The sequence below is a fragment of the Paroedura picta genome, chromosome 10, assembly GCF_049243985.1.
Source record: "Paroedura picta isolate Pp20150507F chromosome 10, Ppicta_v3.0, whole genome shotgun sequence".
NCBI classification, from domain to species: domain Eukaryota; kingdom Metazoa; phylum Chordata; class Lepidosauria; order Squamata; family Gekkonidae; genus Paroedura; species Paroedura picta.
Window position 1 is genome coordinate 53494205 of NC_135378.1, and position 21669 is coordinate 53515873.

General features: G+C 40.8%; 1 protein-coding gene across 2 annotated transcripts in view; it reads right to left on the reverse strand.

The window, feature by feature from the left end:
• The window catches only part of HHIP (hedgehog interacting protein), a 94217-nt gene that overhangs the window by 22960 nt on the left and 49588 nt on the right, over positions 1-21669 (reverse strand). For both annotated transcript variants that reach the window (XM_077300198.1, XM_077300199.1), the window contains exon 5: positions 484-635. In XM_077300198.1, the coding sequence (XP_077156313.1) occupies positions 484-635 (152 nt within the window). The remainder of the gene's footprint in view (positions 1-483; positions 636-21669) is intronic.

The following is a 21669-nucleotide window of genomic DNA, read 5'->3' on the forward strand; positions in this document are numbered from 1 at the left end:
AAGCTTATGAGCCAGTATAGCCATCAGCAACTGCCACAACTCTTGAAACTATTTCTGTGGCCCTAGTGTCATTATTTTATAGAGCATGAGAGTATTCGCCAGCCAAACCTCTGAATATGCGTCAGTCAAAAGGCAAACTTCTTAATTCCAAAAATGGTAGTTTGACTTTTTTAGGAGCTAAAATCATGTATCTCGCATGTACGATTGTGTATCATTCAGAAAAATGTACACAATTATGAAATTATTTGAATTGAAAGATGTACAGAAGGCCCTAAAGTCGTATACCACTGGTCTCTAAAGTTATCATTGATGCAATCTTAAAGCAACTTCTAATTCAAGAGGGACCATGTTTAAAAGCATGATATGGGGAAAAAGAAAGGTGAAGTTTGCTGTTTTGGTCCTGGGATGATACCCAGAAAATATATTATGTATTTGCTAATTATACATGACAATCATTGTAGAAATTGGACATAAATATCATACCTGGACACAGTGTATTCTACAACCCTAAGGATATGGTCATGAGGCCCAATAGCCCATCGTTCTTGGTTGGTGGTATAAGACACATACAGCTTTCCATTTTTTTTGTAATTGGGATGGAATGCCAGGCTTAACAGCCCTCTTTCATCTCCACCCTGCAGTCAAATGAAAAACACAAAGAATTGTGAAGTTAATTATGTTCTTTATTGTGTTTAAGAGGGAACCCCCAAAAGTTTCTTTTTTTCTTTTGGGTAATCTTTACCCGGCTCCTTTCTTCCTTCCTTTCTTCCTTTTCTGACTACAGCACAAAAAAGGATTATAAAACATTTCATTTGGATAGGGGAGGGGGAGGTCTTCAGAACTGGACTAGGACAATTGTTTTGTGAAGCTATCGGTACACAAGCCTCCTTACTCAGCTTTTATGGAGTGATTTGTGAGTGTAATCTTTGGGAAGCCATGAAGACAAGTTTAAGTGCTGTGAAGAATTCTTTGCTGGATTACTAGGTTGCTTGTGTGCAGAAGGCAAATAAAAAAGGTCTATAATCAGCAGTCACTTCAAACCCAAGTATCCAAGTCCTAAAACACAGTGCCAACTCCCACTGTCTTGGCAATATGTTTAGAAAACAGTTCAACTGCTTGTATAATATGTAAGCCTTTGTTTTACCCTGGAGGCAGCTACATCACTTGTCACAACGATGGTGGTCTGTTCATCATTGCTAGCATACTGTAGTAGGTAATAAGCTGCCCCCAATCTCACCGCCTCAAAGCATCATTTCTTTCTTTTTTTGGCGTGGGGGATCACCGTGCAAAGGTTTTTATTATTTCAAAAAACAAAAACAGAAAATAACCCAACATCTTTCTTTCATTCTTTATGTTAGCCACACAGATTAGCACAGTTACGTGTTTAGCATCAATTTCACTGCTGTGACAATACAAATACCAGCAACACAATGCAGAGAAGACCACAAAATAAGAGGTGAGAGACCTAATGCGCCAAACCCCGAAAAGCACCCCCGAACCAGAATGCCAGAGATGAATTTTTCAACAGAGTCTCCTGATTATAGACTGTGATACAATATGCAAATAAATATAAAATAATAGCAGAAGTTAAGCTCAAAAAATGATCAAAACTACAGTACAGTAAACTATTATGTGTGTGGTTTTTTTGTCACTGGGAAATTTTGCAATATTTTAGTGAAAAGCTATGGCCTGGAAATAAACTATTTTTTACAACAGTACAATTTACTTCACATGTTTACTGTGGCCATGATCCATCACAAACAACCCAGTTCCAAAACTATTTCATTAAGTTTGTCTCCGGTGAGTTCAATGCAGTGAACTTCCAAGTTAGAGAATACAGAGCTACAACCACGGATGGGATCAAGAATGCTTAATCCTGGTGGCCTTGGTGGCCCTTACAAAATACTTTCATGCTTCTGAATTAATTGAGCACTTTCTGGACAAGGAAATATTTAGCTGACTATCCTTTTCTACCCCCCAATGTACAGAATTTCTGTTATTCTGAGTTTAGCTGTACTAATATACTCAACAGCTTATTATAGAAAAAGCTGGACCATCTTGAACATACATGAAATGGAGTGTGAAGTGGAATCTAGCCAAAGTTGCTCATTCCTCATTGATATCATACTAGGTGGAATTTTACAGCTGTTCCACTGATAGGTAGAAAGGCAAATTTTACATAATTCCTCTCATTACTGTAGCCACCCCTAATCCATGTGGCTCCTCTCTTACAGGATTTTATTTTTATTTATTCTGAGATTTATAGTCTGCCTTATCTTTGGAACTCCTGGGTCATGGAAGGCAGATGGGGGATGGGGAAGATGAGGAAACGTCCACTTCTCTCATTTCAACAGAGGCAGAATATATAACCCATTATGCACTGGTGTCAGTAGGCCTTTAAGTTTGGGCTGAATTGTACCCAATATGCTTTATGTAACTCCAGGCAGCGGCTTGTGGAACATTAGCTACCTTGTACAGGAGTGAGTGTGGCTCAGTTGTAAAGCATATACATTGCATGCAGAAAGAGGTTCAGCCCACATCCCCCCATTAATAGATCTCATACAATAGATGAAGAAGAAGAAGAGTTGGTTCTTATATGCCGCTTTTCCCTACCCGAAGGAGGCTCAAAGCGGCTTACAGTCGCCTTCCCATTCCTCTCCTCACAACAGACACCCTGTGGGGTGGGTGAGGCTGAGAGAGCCCTGATATCACTGCTCGGTCAGAACAGCTTTCTCAGTGCCGTGGCGAGCCCAAGGTCACCCAGCTGGTTGCATGTGGGGGAGCGCAGAATCGAATCTGGCTCACCAGATTAGAAGTCCGCACTCCTAACCACTACACCAAACTGGCTCCCAGTTGGTACACAGATGGTGTATGTCCATTGCCAGTCAAAGTAGACAATGTTGAGTTTGACAGACAAATAATCTGACTCAAAATAAGGCAGCTTTATATGCTGTTAAATACATTTTGCAGAATATTAACTCTTTTGCTATATTTTAAAATAACATTTAAATTTCAAGTGTAAGAACTAAGATCTCTGAATCATGGAACCACTTCCATGAAAACATTGGTGACTTCCTTGGTTATTCATGCCTCCCTCCCATGATTTTTCACTTCCTATTGTACATCAGAGGCCACCGGCAAAGACCACTCCCAAACTTCCAAAGTTTTGGGTGTAGCTTGTCTGACAGCAGGGAGGGCTGCTTTCAGAAAAAGCCTCTTAGAAGCTCCAATACATTTCCTGTACAACCTTTTGGATCTCAGCCACAGTCTATTACATTGTACTTTCAATGGCAACATAAGTACTTCTCCAATTAGCAGCATCCTGGATGAAAGCTTGGGTAAAACATCCATCCTCTTTCTCATTTCATAAACAAAACCAGCACACAGCTGCTTCCAAGTTGCTATAAGATGCTGCTTTCAGTTTCCCTAAAGAAAGTACAGCGGAACACCAATTATCCGAACCACGATTACTCCAAATTTACCAGGTTGCTGCGAACCCTTGTGTTTATTCATCATGTACATTTTATTCATACTTTTTGTTTCCACATGATTCCCAACTCTTCTAATCTCAAGAATGCCATTGTGAAAATTACTAAAAGTCAAGAGCTGCTATTGTATGGCATTCTTATCTGTCTTAATAAGTATATGAAGGATATGTATTTTTACCAATAAAATAATGAACTTTTGACATTCCGTGGTAATCAGCTAGTGACTTGGAATCATTTAGAAACCCATGGATTACAGCTTTTAAAAATTAAATTATTCTTAGAAACAGCAGAAAAATGTTGACTTATTCACATTTTAATATATTCAGCTTAATTTTCCAACAGTAAAACTATTAAAAAATCAAGTCTGTTTAGAATGCAAACTGCATTTTCTTTTACACGACAAAAGTCTAATGAGAAAGTGATCTGTATGAATAAATGGAAGCGCTTTCCAGGCTCCTTGCTCAAACTTTAGCCATGTTTGGCATATATCTGGTTAACTCTGGCCCTGTGACATCTTCATCTGTAAACTCAGTGCAAAAGAGCTCCTTATATTTATGTGTCTTTATGATTTGGGTCATAGTGCACTTGAATGTAACTTGGCCTGTGTATGCAAAAATACAAAAAGAAGGTAGGTAGGCAGCAGGGTTCCCCCTCTTGACTGGCACCTGGTAATATACGGGAGATATGGAGATGTAGTAGGGCATTTTTGCACCAGCCATGTGTTGTCATTTCCAGAGAGAATACAGAAGTGATGCCACACTGTTCTAGAATAGTGCGAGTCACTTCTGCGTTTGCCTCAGTAATGACATAATGACCTTTACATGATAGTGATTTTTTCTATATCCTCCCCCCCCCCCCGCTGGTCTACCAAACAGCAGCAGGAGTTGTGAGGGAGGGGGATGAAGGCAGGAGGTCTCTTGCTATAGCAAGATATCCAGCAGCCTCATTGGGGAGGCTTCTGCCTGGAAGTGAACTATTACAACAGGCAAGATTCTTAAGGCCCCCTTCAACCACATCCGAGGTAACAGGGAGAAGACAGCTAGGGAAAAAGAGAAGTATGTGGCTGTGGTGGTTTACTGTTCAAATGAGTTGAACTGGCATATCTTGTATTAGTCAATGCAGAAGACATTCAGGTGTGGTTTGCCTTCATGCCACAACCCTAGTATTCCTTGGTAGCCTCCCATCTGAAATACTGATCAGTACTGGTTTTGCTTTGCTTCTGAGATTTGATGAGATCATTCATGAAGTGACAAAGCACAGACACTTCAAATGTCTAAAATGTAAAACTGTTATTTTGGTAGTTGCGAAGTGAATTATTTGCTTATAATCATACCGTGAACCCTATGTTGATTTAACTTGTGTGCCTATATTTTTCTCTCAGTGAGATGCTGCAGGGCATGAAACTGTGGAGTAGGATTCAAAACAGTGACCGTTTATGCACTGGAGGTTTCATGCTGGGCTGCAGGCTGGAGTTTTAGTTGTGGCAGGTTGCCCCACTTCTTCCTGCACCCACAAAAGGGAGTATTTGGCCTGGTGTGCCTCATCCGCCCCCGATTTATACTCCTGCACGAGGGCTGGGCCAGTGAAGTTCCCAGTGCATAAACTATTTTAGCTACAGAATTATACTAATCTGTAAGAATGTTATGTCAATAACTACACCTCTTCCAATAAATTTCCATATCTATCTATCTATCTATCTATCTATCTATCTATCTATCTATCTATCTATCTATCTATCTATCTATCTATCTATCTATCTATCTATCTATCTATCTATCTATCTATCTATCTAAACAGTATATTTCAACAAGTCATCACAAATTCCATCAGAGATAAAAAAAATAAACTTAAGGCATTTAAAAAAGAAAAATCTTAACCACAGTGTTAAGATATCCTCAAACTGTTAAAAACAATAATCTGTCACTTGGGCCCATTATGCACGGCCGCCAAAACGGCGATTTCGGGTCACATGGAAAACGCGGAGGGGGAAGACGCGACGCATACCGGTTATACACGAGGCGGGGCGCAACGGCGGCAAAACCCAGAGTAACCGATTATGCATGCGCCGATCCGGGCGCCGCTTCTGGTTGCGCCCCGCTCACCCGGAAGCTGCGCTTTCTTCCGCGTTTCACTGACACGGCTTTTTCGGCGGCATGCACCGAAGCTGCGGCCGGTTGCAGCCGGCTCCGTGCGTTAACGGTGATTTTAGTCGCCGCCATTCCACCCCGAATGTGCGCTAAAACCCCCGTGCATAATGGGTCTTATATAAACACAGAGCCTGCAAGACTTTGAAATCTATTGTGTATTACAGCTTTTCTACAGGGAGTTAGAAACAGAGTGTGCATGTGAGAGAGAACATGGCAAGTTTGACAATGCTTATATAAAATGGATGCACAAATGCTGGGATTGGTTAATTAAAAATAAACTCATTTTTCTTCACTACCACCACCACTTTATATGGAGAAGCTGTTCCTCTTAAATAAAACAGTAAGGCCACTGTAGGCCTTACCTGTCCAGGATTGGGGCCAACGGTGATTGGCCCCTCACCCAGACTGACAGCCTTCCCAGCCAACCAGCCAGTCAGGTGAGTGGCTGCAGCTCCAGACCCCACTGCCTGCATGCCTGCACTCTTGCCCAAGGATGAGCAGCCCACCCCGAGGAATCCCAAAGGAGAGCTTGCCGCACCGGATGCTGCAGCACCTCACTCCCCCTGCCCCATCTCCATGAGCTGCATGCCGAGTCCGTCCCCAGGAGCTGCCGCAGCCACTACACTGTGCCCTCCCACTTCCGGCAACAAGGACGGGCCTGCGGCGAGAAACGCCTGCATGGCCTGCCCCGGAGCCGCGCCCAGACTCCACCCCCACCCACCCCCACCCACCGATGGATGCTGCCCACGTCCCCACATGGAGCGGACACAGGTAACTCTGTACGGCAGGGGGCAGTGAGCGCCGTGGTACGCTACCTCACCCACGTGGACCCCGCTCCAAGGTCCATGTGGCATGCCTTGATTTTACTGCCCGATGAGGGGGGTAAGGGCCCGGGGAACGCTCCCCAGGCACCACGGCCCACTCAGCGGCACCTCCACCCCAAACGCTTCACCTTTGATGCTGCAGACTTGGGGGGGGGCAGCCAGCTGCAAGGGGCCCGGAGCCATGCTAGCGCCCAATGTATTTTATCATGCAATGGGCTTTAGATCTAGCACTGACTGTAATTTGCAAGGCACTACTGCAACCTGGGTACATGGTACATTCTACTGTAAGCAGGAACACTGGTTATTTGCTTAATGTTGAGCACTGAAACACATTTATTGTCAAAGAATGATATGACCAGACTGAAAATGAGTAAGATGCCATTATAAATTGTGATGGGCAAAATTAACTTTGCTGCATATTATCATTTAGCTTTCTGCTGTGTCAGACACTGCTTGATTTGTCCATCAAACAGTTGCTTGCAAGCACTGTGATTTGTTTGAGGTATAGGACTCAAAATCCTTTTCACTACTACTTAATTCCCACTTATGCACCGAAGTTCAGCCTCAGTCCCTACATTCTGAGAAGGATGTAAATGACTTAGAAGGTGTTCAGAGAAGATCAACAAAGATGATTTCAGTTCAGTGATTTTTATTGGTATACAGACAAAGATGATTCACTGCCCAATTGTCTTTGTACTTTAGTCACTGCTCCGTGCAAATTGAATTATTTTAACAAGGAAAGTAGCAGTTAAGCTGAAGTACATAAATTCTGTCTCACTTGACTTAAGCCATTCTCCCCCTGACAGAACATAATATCTTTAATGGCAGATCTGCATTTCTACTTAATTGTGCCCTCCCCCCAAGCAATGGTTCGGTTTTGGTGAAATGTTCTGCAGGGCCACCCTGCAATCATTTGCTATATAACACAAGTGAGTTTGCTACATTATGTGAGAATGTGCAAAACCTGATGCTGGAATAGTATTAATTACTGCTGCTTCCGCAGCACAGGGGATAAAGTCAGTGCCCAGTAAACAAGAAAGGAGACCCAATGCATCCTACCGAGGATAAGACCCTATTCAGTGAATTCACCAAATTGTTCCTGTCTGCCAAAGCATGACTGTTCACAAGAAATAATACCCCCCCCCATAACTTTCCAGCTGATTGCTTCATAATTTATATGCAGAGAAGGCAAATAGGCAGAGCTCTATCTAGGGGAGACCATAGAGCCAGTTTATAAGTCCTTGTATCTGCCACATGGTCACTACAAACAGACGTGCACTGGGAATTAGATTATTTGTTCACTTTATCACCTGTACTTCTACCCAATGTGAATTGAAAGCAATTTACAGGGCCATTCCGCACAACTTAAATGGAGCAGAAGTCTTACCTTTGATAAACACTATTAATTCAACATTCCACATGACGTCGTATACAATCTGCAACACTCCTGCAACACTCCCGCAAAAATCGCTTCGTTGTAGCGCTTTCCCGGAAATCCAGAAAAGTGGATTCCCCCTAAAAAAACCGCTAGACTCTTGAGAACAACCTGCAACACATCCGAAAAAGACATGTGCATTCTCAATTTAGCGGTAGAAAGAATGTCCCTCCCTCACTCTCGCCCCCGAGCTTCCGGAGACACGATCGCCATTTTTTCCCCTTAGACCGGCAAAAGCAATGAACAAGCGAGGCTTCTCCAGCTAAAGTCCCTCCACAGGAGTGCTTAACAGTAAAACAAAGCTCCCTGCAAGTGTCTTTAAAATTCCCAAGCACAATACAGCCCCCTATTTGACACTGTCCATAATTTTGGCCACAAATTGCACCCATCGGGGGGGGGGGTTACTTGAAGAGTGTGTAAACAATTAAGCACCAGCTCCTACGCCAGCAAGAAAGGTCTTTCTGAGACAATGAATGAACTAATATTCGTTGCAACTGATGGGTTTTTAAAAAACAGTTTTTAAAGTGAAAGGGGAGCACGAACACAACAGTTCCTTGGCTGTTTGGGAGCACGAACACAACAGTTCCTTGGCTGTTCTGTTGGATTGATGGCCAGGGGTGGGAAGAAGCATGGAAAAATATCGCTTCCTTTGTTGCGATTCCAGCAAGACCAGGAACATGTGTGGAATTAATACAACGCTACTGGGACTTCAATATTCCACTAGAATTAAAGGTGTGCTGAATGACGAAACTTCACTATTAAATATAGCGTTTCTGCATACTGCAAACATTCAGCAAAATTGGTCCTTGTGCGGAATGGCTCACATTGTTCTCCTCTCCTCCATTATATTTTAACAACAGCTATTTGCCTCACTGCATAAACTTACGTGTAGCTATAAGAAAATGTAAATTCCCCCACCAAGCAAGTACTAGCTACTCAGGGTCCTTTCAGGTTTGGAAAACAATTATAAACATTTAAGAAATTTCCATATAGAAAATTAGTTCCTTCTGTGTTTCACCTAGCTTAAGTGGATGAAAAGTATGTTTATTATTACAAATAGCAATGGTATTATAAGGCATCAGTCAATAAATGGATGGATTGGCTTAAATGCCCCAAGAAATTACTGCAATGGGGACATTGACATTGTAGTGGCATAAACACCTTGAATGTGCAGGGCACTGTTCTTCTTTCAAGTCTTTTCTTCTGTGGGTACATGTGAGTGTTTCAGTGCGTGGAAGCACCCATACACAATGGCATATATCAGCTTTGATTTGAGAACAAAGCAAGGACACATAAATGGGAATACAAATTACAGGAATTAAGGCTTAGATTAAATTTGCAATATTAGTTTCATACGAACATAGAATGTAGGCTAATATGGTGATCATTTTTGTTTTCTCCTCCCTCCCCAACTGTATAAACGAATTTCCCAAACAAATGTGTTTCAGAGTGTATCGTTCTTCCTTCTCAAGTCTGGATTTATTACAGCGAAATATTAAATTTAAGTATGCAATTTTGCCATAACAAAAACAATGCAGACACGGTGGTGGTGGTGGTGGGGTGCAGTTAACCACCAAGCAATCTAAAATGGCCACAAACTGGGACATTGTGGGAGGAGGCTATGGCAGGTGCCCATCCACGTTGGGCTGCATAGGAAGGTGCTTTGTCTGCACCCAGCTTGAATCCTGCTGAGATGGCAACAAAATGAAAGAGAAGACATATGTTTCCCCTTGTGTTCGGCCTTGAATCAGTCCTCTGGATTCTGCAGGAGAGCTGTAACATAGAAGGAGGGTGCTTGGTGCAGAGTAGTGGTTTAAATTGGCCCTGCATCATGGTACTTACAAACTGCAATGATAGTTATTTAATGGTCTATCCTCAGCATTTATGGGTTGGTGCCATAAACCTAGGATTAAGGCTCTTTTATTTAATTCTGTGGCCCAGAAGCATAAACCCATATGACGATGGCTATATATATATAGTACCAACCAACTATTGCTAATATAGAAAATGCTTGACTAGAGTAAGAAACACATGATTTCTGACCTCTTGTTTCCATAAAGATTCTTTTATGATCTGTGGCTAATATGGTGGTCATGCAGCTAAAGGCATTATCTTCACATCATTAGAATGAAACATAACACTGGAAATCCCTGACTTCATTGCTTGAGGTTTCATTACTATATGAGATTATATATTTCCCATTGTAAATCTAAATAAGAACTTGTGCTGACCTTTATTAGAGCAAACATTAAACAATTTAGCAAGAGTACTACTATGAAAGGAACTTTAAAAAAGTGATTTGGACCACCAAGAAACAATCATAAATTTAAGGAAATATGAGGTTTTGGCCATGTGACTTCCCCTGCAGAGTTATGCAACAGATTGTTGTGACTTTAAAGGTCATACTTTTTTTAAATGGCACATTTAAAAAAGATTTATAGAGTTTCTATTTATATAATGTTCACATCAACAATTTAAAAGGTATGTGTTACTAAAATAACATACAGAAATTGAGTTCCTATGACCCCCTTGATAACATTCAGAATGCTAAGCCAATAGTAAATAATGTAAACTAGAGTGGTAATAAAGTCATATCATTTAATAGAGAGACAAATAGTTATTAATGTTCGTCTGAGGTACTTAATAACTTACAGACAGCAGGGAAAATGTTTATAGGATGGTTTTTAAAATGGGAAATTGTATCTTTACTTCATTTATAGTCTATCCTAACAACAAAATGGAGAGAAGAAACAACATGCATAACGATTTTAGCAGTTTCTTGTACCAATCCAGCAAGAACAATATGTATGGGTTACCCTTCTGGATCATTTCTTTTATACATGCACTGCTGAACAACTGGCTTCATGGACCGGTTTCAGAGGGTTAATTGCTTGTTTTTTTTTGGGGGGGGGGGGCTGGGAATACTGATGCTGCCTAGAAACTCTTCTTCATTTCTCCCAAGCGATCATCACTGACAGAGCAGAAAGTGCCAACTATGTATGGGTGGGGGAAGAGGGAGATCTCTGGATAGGGGCCAGACTGCCTGTTTGCCTTCCTTCCTTCCTATTAAATGCCACTGGCTGGAATCCAAAAGGCTGCTTAAGTTCATGCAAAAGTATCACCAAGCCCAAATGTGATTATTTCCCCCCCTTTTAGCAGCTGAACTCTATGCAACATTACATACTCCTCTGGAAATTCCTTTTGCCATGATGGGAAAGGGAAGGTGGCCATTTTCATTTAAGAAAAAATAAATCTAAAGGACTCTGGGGCTCATGGAACTACTTTCATGTTTCTCTGGATCCTGACCATCTTCTGGAATCCTATGATGAAATCAAAATTCCAGTTTCAGTCAGTTATATTTGTGCAAAACCTTCTCTCGAATGAATGGTCCTTTGGTCTGCAAACACTACATTGCCGCTTTTAAACCTTTTAAATCAGGATTAAGCTCAAACGTCTGAAAAGATAGGTTCTCTGGATTAGTAGAAAGGCAAATCAGGGACTCAAGTTTTCTCCGGTCTTGAATAGGGTCATAGGGTCACTTGAAAAGCCAGGCTTGCAGCTCAAGAGAGCTGCTTAAAACAGTGGTCACCTTAGAAAACCAGATGACCCCGGTGGTTTTATTTGTTTGTTTGTTTATTTATTTGGCCTGCTTTCACCCAGCATTGGCTGATATGACGGCTGTGCCTAATCCTAAACCAGTCAGATCTAGCCACAGTGATCCATGTCTTAGTTACTTCTATACTACTGCAGTGGGGCTACCCTTAAGAGTATTTGGAGGCTCCAGCTAGGGTTGAATGCTGTGGCTAGAGTGTTGGTTGGGGCCAACTATCAGGAGCTTGTGACCTCAATACTACATTAAGTACATTGTCTATCAAAGGCTTGCTTTAAAGCCTAATTTCAGTGTGCTAGTTTTGTATTTAAGGCCCTACATCAGGGGTAGTCAATCTGTGGTCCTCCAGATGTCCATGGACTACAATTCCCATGAGCCCCTGCCAGTAAATGCTGTCAGGGACTCATGGGAATTGTAGTCCATGGACATCTGGAGGACCACAGGTTGACTACCCCTGCCCTACATGACTTGGGAATGTGGGAGAGAACAACTCCTTTCCTATGTTCCTGTCTAGGAATTAAGATCACAGGGAGAGACCCTCCTGATCATCACACTAATCACAGCAGCTTGTTTGGTAGGCACATGAGAGATAAACTTTTTGGTGGCACTCCCACCACTATGGAACAACCTCCTCAGAAGATTTGACTGGTCCCCTCTGTTTTGCTGCTTCAGACCAACATGGCTACCCATCTGAATCTATAATTAATATTACTCTTTGCTGTCTTCAAAGGCCTTGTTCTCCCTTCTACTACTGGCTTCTGATGGACAAAATGGTGGGCATTGTAAATTGATTTCCCTCTTGTTGCTGCAAAACCTTCTATTACCATGTAGATTTTGTTTGTGAGGCCCTTCTGAACCTCAGAGAGGCCATGAGTTTTTTTCCTGGATACAGACCTTTGGCAATGAGATTATATATCTTTGAATTCAGTATGAGAAATGACTTGTCAAATATTTAATGAGCTTCTATTGAGATGGTAAACAATTGCTGAGATAATACAAACATCACCAAGGTATGAGTTATACTTCTCTAGTGATGCCAAGATGTCAAGTATTAAGTATTGGGACCACAGCTGCACAAATTCTATCAGGCTGATATCTGATAAACATGGCAGAACTGATGTGGATTATAAGAACAGTGTCCATTGGTAAACCCCCTGAAATGCCATTAACAGTCTCAGTAATAAGAAATGATACATGTTTTAATTTACCTTTACTTAATTTCAGTGATCAGACCTGTGCACATTTTATATGTTGTTTTTGCACAGGGAAGAAGTAACTTGGTTCTGTGCTTTTCAGGAAAGCCTGTTCTTGTAGGTGACAGTTTTATAAACTTGAGCAAAATAGTTCTTTAGTGGAGTACTCTTTCATTGAAAAACCACAGTATCTCAAGCCAGTTCTCATTAAGCATAATTCAGTAATAAGAAAACTACACAGAAATGTGATTACCATTTACCAAATACTATTTATGTGTTCATATACCTAATTCAAGCAACACTGAAGCTGAATTAGAGGATATGTATGTGCAGGTAGGCATGCTTAATTCTTTTGTGTGGGGGCCATTTTTCTGATTAAATACCAACACGGAATATTGGGGAGGTTGTTGTACTAGATCTAGGTTTAGAATCCTTGTTCACCATCACATTTGTTGGGAAACTTTGCATCAGTCATGGTTGCTCAACTGACTTACCTCAGAGAGTTGTGGTAAAGTTGCCTTGAGCTCCTTAGAGAAGTGGGATAAATATGTGCTAAATAATTAAATAATTCACCATGTTCATTCATTAGCCTTCATTGGGGGGGGGGGTAGGAAGAGACTGAATGCTGTAAATATTTCTCCTACCTTGATCTGAATTCATCACATCTCAGAAACTAAGAGTTGGCCCTGATTAGTACAAGGGTGGAAGACCACCAAAGAACTCTAGTGATTCTATTCAAAGGCAGGTAATGGCAAAATATCTCTGTTTGTCTCTCTAGCCTTAAAAACCCCAAGGGGTCGCCATTAGTTAGGTGCAACTTGAGGGGCACTTTCCTGTGGGGGGGAAACATCGGAGATGTGGATCATGAAAAATAAGGAAAGGGTTAAACATTCCCTCCCCACACCACCACTCTGATCAAATTCATAGTCTTCCATCAAGCAGTATGCCAATATAAAAAGCGGAAGATACTTATTATTCATCTCTCATGTCTCATCTTGTTTTGACCTTAGATTAGAAAATATGTGATTAGTTCCTGCTTCTCATAATGAATAATGTAACTGTGTGCAGAACCGGCTTACGTTAAAAACCAATGGCAGTAATAAGTGAAGTGGGGGTATCAGTGGTATTTTTATACAAATAATTTTGCAACAAATCTTTGAAATGGATAACAGGGACAGACTTCTCGAGGCTATTTCTTTTTCTAACAAACTACAGTTACAGAGAAAGGAAAAAAACCTTAATAAAAGTCAGTCACCATTATGATGTTGTTCTTCTAATTTCCCTTGAAATAAACTAGCAAGTACAAATAATGTTTGTAATGTGTGACATCATCAATGTATCTTTCCACAGCTCAAACTGTGTTATATTTAGCAATCTTACCCATTTGTTGTAAAGAACACCTTCTGTGTGGAATGGATTCCATTAACAAAAATCTGTCTCATGTTAATCCATCTTTGTTAAAACATACACAAACACATGACACTAGGAATTACACAGATCCAACGTAGCAATTTATGAAAACCTAATCATGTGTTATAAATTAAAGACGCCATCCTGCTTTAAGGTAACCTATAACTAGAAAAAGAAAGTAGGGCTCAGATAATGCAAATAAAGCTCATTTCCTAGGAAATGCATCATCTCTATTAGCAAAACTTAATTTCCTATATACAGTACTTAGTCACAAAATAGATGCCTAACTGTTAAATATCAATGTAACCAAGCTTATTAGAAGCATGCTATATCTTAACAAAAATACTTGGGGGGGGGGATCTGATTATAAGTTTCAAATGTGACAAAGAAACCATGGTTCTGTGACAGCCAGTGTAAGTTAAGATAAAGAGCCTGATACTGTGATTTGGTATTGAAATATTAGATCTCTAAAATCTCCAGAAAACTTGGATGTTTTAAAAATAGAAATTCAAATAGCCTTGCAAGAAACATGATGGATATCATCTGTATGAATTTGTTATGTCTGTTCAGTCTGCCTGGAAGCAGCTGAATATCCAGAAAGACTCTCCAAAACAATAGGTGCCATTATTGGGGTGAAACAGAGGTTGGATCCAGACTGCTTTCGCACTAACTATCACTCAATTGCCTTTCTTCCTTTCTCAATTGCCCCTATTCCACAAAGTTTTTGTATGTGCAGGCCCCACAATTCCCATGCATAGCTTTCTTGGTGGTCTAAGTAGGCTCCTTCCTCCTCTTTTCACCAGTGGGAAAACCGGGTAGAGTGGACCCTATGTCTAACAAACGTCAGGAATTCACTTGATGCTCAGTTGGGCACCTGAGGTTTTACTATTGATACTACAATGTGGTGATGAGAAAACCTTTGGGCTATGGAAGCAAGACAGAGGTGACAGTCAAGTCAGTTTGATAGCACTGCCTAGGAGAAAACAGAGGCCATCTATTCATGCAATATGATTTATAATAATATTACTAAGAATTTACATAGTTATTAAAGTGCTTAAGATGTTGTGAAGGTAATATTATTCTTTTATTACAGTTTGAGGCTGGGGGAGTGAAATGAAAAAAAATCTTGTCCAGGGTCAACAAATGAATTCTGGACAGGAGAAAGACTTGAACCAAGGGCCCTCTGTACTGTAGTTCAATTGCCTGGTTACACCAGCTCCTAGCATGAAACCATGCTATCCTTCTCATGAAATATATGGGAACATTTTGAAGCAGTCACTGCATCACTCCTTCTCACTTCTTGGCTCCCTGCTATGCAATCAAAGAGTCCATCTTTCTCTGGACCAAACTACATAAGGTGAAGGAAGCCCACAACTGTTCTTTTTCTACCCACACTTACCATAACAGAGCAAATAGCAGTTCCTCTGTAGGGCCCCTTCCCCCTGTGCCATGATCTGGATCTGAACTGAGAGCCCATGCACCTGCTTTGCAAAAGAAAGAAACACTTGGGAGGGCATTCATGGACCCCCTCCCCCACCAGGATCTTGTGCAATTTGGCCAGTTTCCAGACCAACATAGCAGCCCTCATTCCATTTCCTTGAGCTTCTGTGTGGTCAGCCCTGCTTGGCAGCCTCAGTTTAAGTGCTGAAGATGGCCTTTTATATCCTAATCTTTTGGCCTTTTACATTTTCTTGTCCATATTTTATATGTCTTCTAAAACTACTTATTTGGCAGATATGTAAAAAAAAAATCCCGCCTTACAACTACAACAACAACAACACTTTATTCTTATGTCCTGTTCTCTCCTGGTTGGCTCAAGTTTAAAACAATCACTACAAATTAAAGGTTTCCCCTGTGCAAGCACCGAGTCATGTCTGACCCTTGGGGTGACGCCCTCTAGCGTTTTCATGGCAGACTCAATATGGGGTGGTTTGCCAGTGCCTTCCCCAGTCATTACCGTTTACCCCCCAGCAAGCTGGGTACTCATTTTACCGACCTTGGAAGGATGGAAGGCTGAGTCGACCTTGAGCCGGCTGCTGGGATTGAACTCCCAGCCTCATGGGCAAAGCTTTCAGACGGCTGCCTTACCACTTTGCGCCACAAGAGGCTCTATACAAGAGGCTCACTACAAATTACATATGTATAAAACTTTAAAAATAATTATAGATTTAAATTTAGGTGTTAAAAACATTTTAATACTGCCTCCTCTTATAATTTAAAATCTTGCTGAGGGGGGCTAGTCAGTGCTTGGAGGGACTGGCTAATGGATGGACTCTCAAGGCTGGGGGGGGAGCAGTGTTTTCTGGATATTATTTCTGGGCCTCAGCCATTGGCCTGACAGAACTACCCTTAGCGTAATGTTCAGGGTGATATAAAACATGATGTTTTGCATGTTGTAGGTAAACAATACTTTTCTCATCAGAAGTCTTATATAATTTAACTGTCTTTTTATAAGCAATAAAAAACAGTTACAAGTCTCAGTACACTTTAGAGGATCTGCCATTTTTTTCCTTACGTTAGATTATCCTTGTTTATATTTTCCTGGGTCTCACTGGTCTAGCTCCCCCTCCCCCCCCAAGTAACCACCAGTAACTTTCAGAGTCTCTGTAAAACACTGGCCACTCTCCAGTAATAACATCTGTGTTTCCAGCAATAAATTAGATGTTTAAAAAAAATTAATGTAGCAACTTTGAAGTCCAGTCTTTTCTTAAAATGTTTTTTAAAGGCTGTTTGGTTTTGATGTTTTCCATCACTATCTCTTTGTCACTTCTCAGTGTGGCCTCAGACCAGGAACCTACCGTGTCAGGGAACAGGGGCAGCCCACCCAGGCTCCTCCTTAGCCACTTGTTTTATAATAGAACCACAGTTATAGTACACACAGCATTCATACCCTAAGATCTCTGTCTCTTTCTAAGGTAAGCAGCCCTTTAATTTACTCCAGTTCTTTAACACTGCTGACTCCCTTGGCCCCTGACAGTCCTGGGTGCAGCTTCCCACTGCCCTGGTGGGTCTAGTGTTGTTGAGTCTTGGCTGTGGGCCACATGGGTAATTTCCCCCATCAGCCTGTTTGTGCCAGGGCCTGTGAGCTATTTTGGGGGCCCCTTTCCTCTCGTAGCAGTCCTTTGCAGTCTGGAATGACAAGGTAGGCAACTCTTGTTTCTCCCATACCTCCAGTGCTGCTGCTGATATTACTTGGGCTTCTGCCATGATTCTCAGGTCCCTCCTGGCCTTGGAGATGTACATGGGCATTCCTGTCTCCTCTGGTCTGATAAATGACTTTGTGTGCTCCATGGCCATTGCTCTATCCTTCACCAGCTTTCCCAGCTGTTGGCTAGTCAAAAGGATCCCGCTCTCTGATGGCAGCACATCACTTCTGATCTGGTCTTATTGATTTCCAACTGGGCCAGGGAGGCATTTGCCACAGTCTAAGGCTCACAGGGCTGGCTTGCTGGCCATGCTTTTCTTTTTCTGAAGGTGCTGTCATTATTTCCAGCATTTTCTCAACTACACCACATGTCCAATAACCCAAAGCATGTCAAAAGTGTAAACTCTGAAGAAGAATCCTTAAAGCTGATACAGTGGCCAAGTTCTGGATATCTTACCCAAGTATATCAACTGAATTCATTTATCTGATGTGCAGCAGGCCCTTCCACAAAGATGCTCAGGGTAACTTACATGTGGTCCTTTAATTTTATCCTTGCAAAATTGAAAGAGTGATTTGCCCACCTGAAAAGGCATGGGGAGGAGAAACAAGAACCATACTATGCATTCTATCTGGGTATAGGCCTTGTAGCAATTTAAATATGACATTAGTGGTCTCATGAAGAAGAGTTCGTTTTTATACCTGGCTCTCCACTGTCTGAAGGAGTCTCAAAGTGGCTTACAATTGCCTTCCCTTCCTCTCCCCACAACAGAAATCCTGTGAGGTAGGTGAGGCTGAGAAAGCTCTGACAGGACTGCTTGGTCAGAACAACATTATCAGGGCAATGATCAGTCCAAAGTCACCCAGCTGGCTGCATGTGGATGAGCGGGGAATCAAACCCAGCTCGCCAGTTTAGAAGCTGCTGCTCTTAACCACTATACCAAGCTGGTGCATAGGTGCTGGTCATTTGTAGTTTAGTTCTAAGTTTTATGGCTGAGCTGACATATGTATGATTGATTTTGTCTGTGTATGCAGATTTACAATTCAAGAGCATTTTCCCCCTTGTGAAACTAGTCCCCCTTCTGAAGATCATTATTAGAGTGCTTTTAGCCAACTTCTATACATATTTAAAAGACCCTACACACTTCCAAGGCAACTTGCCCCCTTCCATGACTGACTTTACATATTCCCCCCAGTTCGGTGTTCAAGGGGCAACTGCAGCATTATTTATTTATTTATTTATTAGATTTATTACCTGCCGCTCTTGTAAAACATCTTTGTTGATATACTGATCAGCTGCACCTCCATTTTTGTTTGAAAAATAGCCCTTCTTCTATCAGATCTGTCAGGTGACAAACAATGCCCTCCTAACGATGGGTACTTTTTCCCAAACTCATTGATTTCAATGGACTTAGAATGGAGTAACTCTCCTTAGAGAGGCCCTGAATAATTCTGGAGACAAATGAACTCAGTTGATGGCAATGTCTATTTGGGAAACAGGGCCCTCGCTCAGAATTAGCTGCATATTCCCTTAATAATGTCATAGAGCCAAATTTTTGATGTGTGACAATATCATAGTTGGAAGAGGAAGAAAAAGGACATGTTTATGAATGAAAAATGACAGATGCTACTGTTGATCAAATCCCTCTGCCCCCGAGTTCATTTTTATGCAAAAAAAGAGGCGTGTTTCCTGGAGAACGTCTAATTCAGTATATGAGTAGGGATTTTGTACTCTGGCTTACCACACCCAGAGTCAGTTCTTTAGTTATTAGATTGTTGACTAATGTGATTTTTATTTACTATTACTTACCAAGCCTTTTCCGAATGCCCTTATAAATATGTTCTAAATGTATTATTTATGTGTGTTGGATCTAATCAGCTTTTGCACTGGTAAAAGAGCAGGGATGAATCTCTCTGACCAATCAAAATGGCTATTTTGGGGATCACAGGACAAAAAGCCACAGGACATGGGGGCTATACTAAGGCGAGGAAATAGGTCAGATTAAGTACAAAAACTGGCTGGATCCAGCCCAGTTTTTCATTACATGTTATACTTTCCTCATACCAAATTCATTTAATTTTTTTTCTGTTCTAAGTTTACAGCCTAATCATGAGATTATATCTGTATATTAAATAGAATATTTTAGAGCTGAATATCCTTGCTTCCACCTTGCTATAGCACCTTTTAAAAAATTCATATTGCAGAATTTCCATACTTGACAAGTATAATTTAACAGCCTCTGTGCTGATTATATGGATTTTAATTTCCTAACCTTCCCCTTAAGGCTATTTTTGGCTTCTGAGTTATTAAAAATGAAGTTTACTGTAAAATTATTGCCTTATGGTATGATCCCCATGGGAGGATGCTGCGTTTAATTACTTTATGGTCACTGCTACCTAGTGGCTGAACCACACTTATTTCCTCAATCAAGTTTGTATATTTAACTCATGAATTTTGTCAAGAGCAATTTCTCTCCTCATGTGCCACAGAACCGGCTCTAAAAATGAACAGAAAATTGTTTGCTACATACTTGACTGGAAGAAGATGGAAAGTCTAGTAGATAGACTCATGGGAAGAAAAATGCTAGTTTTATCACATAAGGGTTGATTTGCCCAGCCAAACATAAGCCCTGACCAGGCCACAAAGTGTATTCATCAGCCTGATCAGCCGAATCAACCCTGGCAATCAATGGGGTGACAGCTGGTATAACCAGATTGCTCTTATGTCCACACACAGTGCATTCAAAACTGATGGCTCTGTCACATGGCTAGATCCAGTTCTTAGGGAAGAGTAACATTCTTACTCACCTAATCTTGGGCTGATATAGCCAAGAGAGAATAAAATCAGATAGCTGCTTTACTTCATAAGCAGCTACAATGTGTTTTCAATTGGCTTAAAGCAAATTTGGGAACTGCTAGTTGATAGCTTGAATCACACAGTCCAGAATTTGCCTTCATTCACTTCAACGCAACACATACAGAAGTTTAGTCTGATCTTCTCTGGATGAATTTATCTGAAGTAACTACTCCCTCTACCTCAGGTTCCACATTCACCAACTCTGTTATAGATTACCCTCAATTAGCATATACTGAATGGCTGGAGAAAATTGTTTTTACACTCCATACATTTGACAGTTAAAGTATATGCAAGCATTCTAATGTGTGCTAAATGAGCTTAATATTATGCCCAATAATAGATGATTTTGTGATTGCATCCACCACCCTGCATCAGGTTTCCCAAGGTGCCCATTGGCTCAAAATGGTTGGAGACCCAAGCTCTATATTATTCAAGCAGTGTGATTATTTAATATGGAATGCATCAAATGTACCATTGTGAAGCTTTTTCTCTGTCTGCGTGCTACAAATATAACTTCTTTGAGGAAAGGCATATCCTTACAAAACTGGTTTTCAGAGTATGTTGTTGTGTTCAAAAATTATGTTTGATGGAAATCTGTACAAGTGGTCCCAGTTGTGAATCAAATTAATTTTTTCCCCTATAATCAGACATACTGTCCAGTTCTTAGAAAGAAAATTAAATGGATATATCAAAGGCTTAAATGTTTCTTCACACAGAATGCAATTCAGATTATTATAGTATATGATATGAAAAAGATTTTAGTTTAGGTAACTGTATGTGTTATCCCTTTCAAGCAGAGTTCAGCTGCAGTGCAAATGCACTCAGTTCAAACTCTGTACATGTTCAAATTATCTACATTAAAAGCAATTCAATTAAAATGATTACTAATCTCATTGAGTTATGCTTACACATGGTAACAGTTCAGAGGGGAAACCTGATGACAAGGAAACTGTTGTTAAGAGGCTACAATAGATGTATACAATATAACCCAAAACTGTAGGATAATTCTAGACTTCCACTGACAAATTAATTAGCCAGATGTACTTTGAAGTTGTTTTTCAAGACGTAACACATTCTTTTACTTGTAAAATTCTAAAATTTGACATAATATGTTTTCATGCAAAAATATAAAGGCAGGAGCCTGAGGGCCTGTGTTTGCATAAGACAATTCTTTTCAGTTATAAATGATCACATTTCACGGATATTCTTTTCATAATTGTCCAAGGAATGAGCTGCACTGCTAAACATTTGATTGCACTGAGATTAATCTCATGTCTGCTTCCATTTCTTCTTGTTCTGTCTTTCTTGATGTCATTGGCTGATTTGCTTTTCTATCACACTGAGGTTTCATGATAGCAAGTCACCTGCAGATCCAGACCTTTGAAGCCTTCTGTGATACTACAGAGTCTGTTGAAAGTTTCAGGTGTCATAGCCTCTTTGCCTTCCACTGGTTGAGCTGCTGTGGCATTAGGTATTCTAAAAATACAAGTGTGCTGCAAAAATTAGGCCAGACAGCTAATTGCTTAAAAGTAATGGAAAGGATTTCCTGCATTGTGCAGGGGG